The 8572-nt window shown below is 43.4% G+C and overlaps 1 protein-coding gene across 1 annotated transcript; it reads left to right on the top strand.

Moving 5' to 3' along the window:
• Positions 1-3334: 3334 nt before the first annotated feature.
• Positions 3335-7966, top strand: LOC125550712 (ankyrin repeat protein SKIP35). The gene is made up of 6 exons (XM_048713782.2): positions 3335-3651; positions 3787-3864; positions 3959-4014; positions 4114-4721; positions 4952-5384; positions 6801-7966. Exons 3-6 carry the CDS (start codon positions 3985-3987, stop codon positions 7593-7595), a joined length of 1866 nt encoding a protein of 621 aa, XP_048569739.2. The 5' UTR covers positions 3335-3651; positions 3787-3864; positions 3959-3984; the 3' UTR covers positions 7596-7966.
• The last annotated feature ends 606 nt before the right edge of the window (positions 7967-8572 follow it).

Here is an 8572-nt window from a genome sequence, read left to right as displayed (position 1 = left end):
TGTGACGCAGACCAAAAGCTGGAATTCTCTGTGGCGCCCGTGTGCAGCTGCCCCCCGCACTGCGTTGCGCTCCCTCTCTCCTCGTATATGTTGTGGCCCGGTTCTTGTGTTGCCCAACTTGCTGCTGCATGCCGTCACAAAATTCAAGCATTTCCCACTTTTGGAACCAGGCAAGTGGCCTAAAGGCAACCAACTTGTTTCACCATGATTTTGATGTAACTTTTAAAAATAATTACGATAAAACTTCTGATCTATTCATTTTCAACCATCATATTATACTATCTCGATCCTAGTTTATTAGTCCCCTTCGTAATTTATGCTAAATTTTGATCAAATTTTTAACTGATAAAATATTAGTGCATGTCAACAAAAATTATATTATTTGATTCGTATTTGAACATAGTTTTCAATGATATATTTTTTGTGACATGCATTAATATTTTATTAGTTAAATTTATGGTCAAAATTTGGCACACATAACAAATGAGGACCAATAAACCAGGACCAAGGTAGTAGTGATCTAAACGATCTTATATTTATTTATAGAGAAGGTACGATTTAATAAGAGGCAAACACAAATTCACAACGTCCATTGCTGTCGCACAACTAGCTTATTTGCTCTCTAAAAAATAGCTTTAGAGAGTTCTGGCTGACAAAATTGTAGATGAGCTCAAGGATTGGAGAAGACAAAAACTATACATTCCAATCAAATGAAGAGAAAAAAGACACTCCAATCTCGAGGGTGAGCTTTTCATGAAGCACTTTGGTAACAATGTGATCATAGAAGCAGCATAACACAAATGAGATGTCTTCAAATTCATTCATGGAAATATTGACGTTGGGTCTCTTATAAATATTCCAGAGAGTTGAGATCAAAGATGTTGTACAACTAGTTTACTAAAATAGTACTCATGTGTCCCAAAAAATAAGACGTTTTTCTAGTTCAATTTGAATTGAAAAAAATGTCTTATATTTTGGGACAAAGGTAGTATCGGTTAAAAAAATGAATGTGCTGCATGAAAAAGGAACAACACAAACACCATGTTACTGCACATGGTGTTTTAGACAGCTGGTTTTGAACTGTTTTGGGAGTTGCCTGAACTTTCTAAAACGTCGTATAAAAGTAAATAGAGAGGGTAGTTTTTATCATTGATAAATACTATTTTTTTATAAAGTACATACATATTAATTTTTTTGAAGGGCATGTACGCTTGTAATGGATACTAATGGTTACATTTTTGCAAGGACACTATAATTATTCATTAATCCATGTGAATAAAAACTTGCTACACATAGCTCTTTTTTCGAGAATCACACTACAGACGTAGATGCTAATATTTGCACATATACACTCACCCCAGAGCACATATGAGAGAGTGAGTCGGCGGGTCTTTTAAGATTGACGAAGTCACCACCGACACATCGCTATCGACGAGAACGTCGCCTCCACTAATCTAGTTCCGTATTTGTAGCAACAATCTAAGGTTTGGTTTCCTAGCAAAAGAAAAATTAAAAAAAATCAAATTATGGGTAGTACAAAAGCAAAAAAATATGAATTCCACTTGTACAACGGGGTAGACATTTGTCACCCTAATACTCTGTGTTTTTACCAGTGAAAATACACTCTATGTTTTATACGCCTAACTAGTTATTCTTATAGAAAATAATTTTCCGCCCTACAAAAATACCTAAATATGCATACATTTTCCTGGACAAACATAGGCGGGGCCATACTGTGGTTGGCCATAGACGATGATGCTCTGAAAGAGGGCATTGTAATTATTGGAGTGGGCTCCAAAGGTACCTAATGAAAACAGCGGGTCCCGCGTTGAGAGGGACGTGTGTTTGATGGTGGCCTCTGATGGAAGACGACTCTCACTTTCGTGAGCTGATGAGAGTGAAATAAAGCATGAAAACGTCTCCTCCCAAGTACTACTAGTGTGTGTTATTTATATATTTTCCACCATATATTCTAACCCATCACCTTAATTGCCAAAGGAGACCAAGCACAAATTGATGGAAGGAAACATCATATCACATGATTACAACTTCATTTTTATGCCATAATTAAGGTGGATCAGAAGATAAATACTTTATGGGATTCGTATTATTTACCCATAATATTAAAGTGTGCATGAGAACCAATGGTTGGGTGGTTAAGAGTGTGGTGGCACCTCAAGCATACAATGGGATCAAACTTCAAGTTTGACGTTTTAATGTCTTATCATGTGGATTATTCTTTCAATAGAATTCGATGTTCTCGCCCATAACATGTGGTGACTTCGTTAATTTTCAAGCTCCCAAACTCAACTCGGGCCTTCGGTAGGGTTGTGTGTATGATAGTGTGAGTGTGGGCATCTACATTGTAATTCATGTTCTAAATAAAAATCAAAGTGTGCACATGTAGATTTGTTAGATGGGTCCTTGACATTATATGCAAATTATATAAATATATAAACGTGACCTCCATTTTTCTGCTTGTGATAACAAAAAATAATTAGTTATCATATTTTAATTCTCAAAACACTAGGTACACTCCCTCAAAAAGAAACAACACTAGGTACACATACACACATACTTTTGTAGGTGCTTATAGGGCGTGCATGCTTTTTGTAGGTGTGAGTGTATGTGCGTGCTTGTGAACATCTATGTTTGTACCATGCTAAAAAAGATTTTGCTCCTAGTTTTTCTTTCAAGATATTTTACTCCTAGCTAGCACAATAAGCAATGCACTTATATAAAGATAAAGAAAGCTATAAAGACATAATTTCACCGGTACATACAAAAAATTGCAGATACGCAAATAAGGGTGTAAATGCGAATCTCTCCTCTCATTTATTCAAACAAAGATCGAATCCGGACACACGATTTGTGCAAATATCCATCGATCCGACAGCTACCCCCTCACCATCATCACCGAAAAATGGCTCAAACCGATTAATGCGAATCTCTCCTTTCATTTATCCGAACAAAAGTCGAATCCGAACATACGATTTGTGCAAATATCTATCGATCCGACAGCTACCCCCTCATAATCATCTCCGAAAAATGTCTCAAACCAATTAGGTGGTTGAAGCGAGAAATTGTGATTCATCATCACAATAAACACATGCCTTTCAACATCTAAAACCATCCGCAACGAGTGTAAAATGTGAAACAGCAAAATTACCCCGTGCAAGCGTAGCAACAACAAATTTTGCACTGCCAGCAGTGGCTTTGTTCCCCTCCAATAAAACCATGTTTCAATAATGCGTAAAGTACCACCACCCCCGCTTTTCAGTTGGGTTTTCCCCTTTTTAAAAGATTTAAATAGCCCAGAAACGCAGCGCAGGCGAATCCAGCGCCCCTAAAAAAGTTGCCAGAGAGAGAAGAGAGGCGAGCGTATTTCTTCTTCCCCCTCTCGGAAGAGGAGGAGGGCTCCGTCCGCAGTCGCAGGGGCTTCTCGCGAGGCCAGGCCAGGCGAGGCTCCTCCCACCACCACCCCGTTCACCAGCAGCTCGTCACCGCCACCTCCGGCCGCATACTATTATTACCACCGCCCCCGCAAATCCTCGCTCCCTCCCCGTTCGTCCTCCGGCTGATTGATTGATTACCCCCCCCTAAGAACCGAAAATAAGAAATAAAGATCTCCGCTTTGGCCGTCGATCTCCGGTGAGGACCCGCGCCGCCCGCTCTCGATTTGTCTTTTTGGTTTTCTTGCTTTCCGGGGCGCTCGTCCGTCCGGGGATCCGATGCCCGGCGCCGCGCCTCCTTTTGCTCACCCGATTCCGATTTGTGTTCCTGCAGGTGGTTGATTCTGCGAGCGTCTGCTGCTGGTTCGTCCAATCCGTTCGGCCGGCTCCTCTCTTCGGTTTCCTTTCTCAGGTGAGTTGGATTCGCTCTGTTAGCCTCAGCTGTTTCTTTCTTCTCTCCCCCCCTGATTCGTCTGCGTAATTGCGCGCCTGTTTCCGTTTCGCAGGTTGGATCGAGGGCATTAGGCAGGAGATGGACGTGGAGGGCAAGATGAATTTGGAGGTGAGTGGTCACTCTGAATCGGAATTCTCATGAATTATTCCGTTTCTCTTCGAGTTCCAATTGGAAAGCCTGATGGGTGCTCTGTTGATTTGGGAGTAGATTGGATCCAAGGACATGGAGGTGGAGAGCAAGAACCTGAAGCTGGAGGAGCCACTGCCTTCCTCCGCGATGGACATGGACGAGCCTGGTGTTGCTGAGAGTGGCGAGGTGGATGACAGCAATGGCAGCTCCAAGGAGTGCCCCTTGACCCCCAGGGATTCCATGACCTCCAAGGTTCCTCTGGCCAAAGAGCCGAGATCAGTCAGCACCGACTTTGGGGATGAGCTGGACCTTGAGCTTGGGAGTGGAGAGCCAGAGCCCGGCAGGCAGCAGGAGAGGAAGCTCTCAAGGCAAGACCGGATGGAGCTCAGCCAGTTGTTCCAGCATGCCGTGAGCGCTCATGATTGGGAGTGCGCCGATGGCTTGCTGGCCAAAGCTGATGCACAGGGACTCAATGATGTGCTCTGCGTGGCGGTCGATGCCATTTGGTTCTTGAGCGACAAGGAGGAGCTGTATGCCATCGTCGCCTTGATCAAGAGGATTGTGTCGGCGGGTGCGAATGATTTCACACGCGCCGCGCTCCGGACATCGTTCCTGGCATCGTGTGTGTCGGCATGCAGGGGGCGGACGACCAGCCTCGCCGATGCCGTGAGCTTCATGGGTCAAAAGTAAGTCTGTGCAAGATGGTTTGTGATCGTTACAGTTTGTCTTGAATCACATGCTTTGCAATTGTATTACTTGTGTCGAATTCGATAATTCCAATTCATGGATTTGATCGTTACAGTTTGTCTTGAATCGCATGCTTTGCAATTGTATTATCTGTGTCGAATTCGATAATTCCAATTCATCTTTACACCTTATATAGTGTATGGTTGTGACGCCTTTGAATAATTCTTAGGTTGCATGAACGCCTCCAAGAATCCCATGGCGATGAGGTATTGAAGGCAGAGGCAAGTGCAAAGGTACATAAGTTCACAGAATGGGCTCTGAAGTGCATAGGATTACACGCCCGTGTGCGGGCGAGTAGGGGCAAAGGAAACCATGGCACAATCATTGAGGTTCAGCTTCAGCTATCTGCTTTCAAGACATTTCTGGATATTGCTGATAATGATCTTACCGGGAAAGATTTCACTGAGGCCTTTGATGCTGCATGCTTTCCTCTTACACTGTTCTCAAGCACCTTTGACCAAGGATGGGCTGCAGGGATCTCGGCAGCTGCTATACAAGGTCTGTTAGAGCTGTTGGTAGAGGGTGGCGCAGACAATGTGAACCAATGCTTTCTTGAAGCTGCACGCTATGGAAGCACTGAACTCGTTCGCATCTTACTTCAGGTAATGACAAAGCATCATCCTCATGTGCATCTTATTCTTACTTCAGGAGATCATAAAGCATAGTGAGACAATTTAGGTTAATGACACCTGTTGAGCAGATAATGTAGGTGCAACACAACTAAATGGTTGTTAGTTGCTTCCAGCACACAGTAGTCCCCTGGTATACATGTATATGGAAAGTCTGAAACATTTTCTGGCTTACCTTATTTCCTCTGCTAGTAACTGGACCTTTTCTTTTGACTGGGAATCAGACCTTTCTTGTGGAGCTTGCCATCATGTTTGAATGTATTCGGCGTAAACTGCTCCAGTCTTCATGCACAATGCATTGTGAATATACATGCGCCTAAACGACTGAACCTTTAAAAATTGTGTGTAGACCATATAATTATTCTCATGAATCAGTTCATAGACTGCTTACTGATGACGGTCTCATCCAGATCTGTAATGGAACCTACTTCATGTGGTGTTCATCATGGCAATTTAGGTGGAATGGCTCCTGCTTACCTTAGAGAGCCTCAGAAATTTGTGTGTAACTAAGTTGAGTTAGTGCTTTGAAGATATTAAAGTAAATATTTGAAATAGTAATTGAAGATAGTCATCTTGATGGCCAATCTTCCCATTATATAGAAAAATAACTAATTTTATACTTTTACTTGCATGGATGATCAAGCGTATTAGAATGGTGGAAGATATTACAGAGTTGACCTGGAAAGTATGATACAATATTTAGGCAGCTAACACAAACGGAGACATTGATTATTTTTGCAACTCATTTCTGTATTGCATTGCTATTCAGGCCAGATTAAGAAAGCTATGTAGGTTCACTATGTATAAGGCATGAGGCAAAAATGAGCAAAGCTCTGCATACTCCCTCAGTTTCCTTTCTAAGGCATATTCTTTTCCTCGTTTTATTTCACTCTCCTTTTACTATCTCTCCCCCATTTCAATGGTACTTACGACAAGGATAACATGGACATTTGCTCATCTTAATATATGGTCAACTTAATCCATTCCCCACCTAAAATATGAATTGTATGTTTGGAATGATGGTAGTAAATTTTATCATTTGTTTTTAAAATTAGAGTAAATTTTATAATTGTTAGGCCATTTTTCAAATATGGCAGGTAGTGATATTAATTTAGCGGCGCTTGTGGATTTAAATCATTTACTTCCTTCCCTTTTCTAAAATATGTAAGAATCCTCTAAAAAAATATTTATGAGGATTAATACTTTCCTCTAAAAGTGTATATAATTTTTTTGAACGATGTAATTTAGAAGCTATATTTCTTTTTAAGAAGATTTTCCTATTTATCTTTTGCTTTCTGACATATGAGAAATTTCCTTTTTCTCTTGGCACAAATGTATCCTCAATCATTGGCAGCATTTAACGTATTTAATGTTTTCACTTTTGTTCAGATTGCTCAAAGGAACAGCTTGGACATTGATGTGGATCTAGCCCTTGGCTTTGCTGCCCACTACGGGAAACTTGAAACCATGGGGTGCTTAGTTGAGGAAGGTAATACTGTCGCCTTCCTTGGCCCTTTAATGCGGGCAGCTGAGCGTGGATGCTTTCAAGTTGTGGAATGGTTTGTGAACCGTGGCTGTCGGGACATGGAGCTTTGCCTGGCCCTTACTGCTGCCACCTCTAGTAGCCAGGTTGAAGTTGCTGCGTATCTCCTGCCTCTAGTCCCCCAACTTGTTCTTGCACCACTCAGCATCGAGATTGTTAAGGCTGCTGGCGAGAGGAGCACAGGTTCCCTCCAAGGCGTGGATTTTCTTCTCCGGTCGGACTTCCTCAATGACCCAGCCGCCACATATGCTGTAGCAGACAGCATAGCAAGATGCGCTGATGAGGCTGTAGATGCGAAGCTTAGGCTGTTCATGCTCGAGCAGTGGTCAGAGGAAGCCTTCAACAAGGGATTCGTGTCTTCACAAGAGCACTTTGTCAACATTACAAGGATAATGCAAAGGGGCGAGTCGCCGGTCGTCCTGAGACAGCTCCCGCTTCAGCTGGTGATCGCCATGGCCTACCTGCCACTGTACAGGGAATGCGTCGGGTCAGGTGGGCGGCTTCTGCCGCAGAGGCTAAGAGGCCAGCTCGTGGAGGCTGCAGGCAGGCTGGAGGGCCGGCAACTGGACAGGGGCATGCAGCAAAGCGAGCTGCTGGCCATCCTGGAGCACCACCTCCCGCGTTTTCTCGTTCAGACTTGAATGAAGGTCGCAACCTGTACTCAAACCGCATCGGCATCGGCACCGGCATCGTCATCGGTCATCGCAAGCAAGTAGCGAAGGGCGTCGCACCCACCATCCATCTTCATCGTACCCTGCTTGTCGACATCCGCAATGATAGCACCACCCTGAGAGGCTCACCCCCCCGACTCTCCCGCAGGCGCTCTTCGGAGAGTATATAGTTTTGGTACAAGGTGTTGTGTTGTGTCGTGTCTCGTGTGTGTGTGTGTGTGTGTCGTCTGTGTGTGTCTTGTGCGAGGCGTCTGTTGAGTATTTACCGGAACCGCAACCGTCAGAAAAAAATGATATAAGCGTCGTCGAGAACATGTTTCTCCAGTTTTCGGTAAACCGTACATATGGCCTTGTTTGCTGCTGTTGTTGTCTTCCTTCCCAAACATAAAACTGAAACCAAATGAAAGATGGCTGCTCCTTCAGTTGTCAATCTCTTGATGGGTGGCTGTTCCTGTGACTGTGTGCTGCATCTGAATGTACGCACACACTGCCTGAGTGAGTTAATTTGCTGAAACCAAAACTGATGGAGCCTGAGACATGACACAGCCTGCATTCATTCATTCATTCATTTGGATGTCTTGCAAGTTGCAACCAACAAGTCAGGGTAGTACTGGAACGCCTTCAGACGGGGGGCCCTCGCCCGGGCGTAAATGGTCTTTAGATGTCCTGTCCCTTGATGCCAACAGAAACCCTGCAATGAGTGAGAGAGAGAGGGAATTCAGAAATTTGGTCAGTTGAAAAGTCCCAAGTCGCCGTGACAGAGAAATGTTCTTTAGGAAAACAAATGATGCAATATTTGATTACTATTGCTGTTATTTTCTGGCGTCGAAGGAATATATATCATGCATGTAGTGGAGCTGAAAAGAGAACAAAAGCAAGCAAAAGGTTAGGAGAGGAAAAATGATAGGTGTCGCAGTCGTCGCGCTTCAGAGATTCCTTTGAGTATT

The sequence above is a fragment of the Triticum urartu genome, chromosome 4A, assembly GCF_056163025.1.
Source record: "Triticum urartu cultivar PI428250 chromosome 4A, HENAU_Tu73, whole genome shotgun sequence".
NCBI lineage: Eukaryota > Viridiplantae > Streptophyta > Magnoliopsida > Poales > Poaceae > Triticum > Triticum urartu.
Note: the sequence above shows the minus strand (reverse complement) of the source record. Positions and strands in the feature narration are given on the sequence as shown.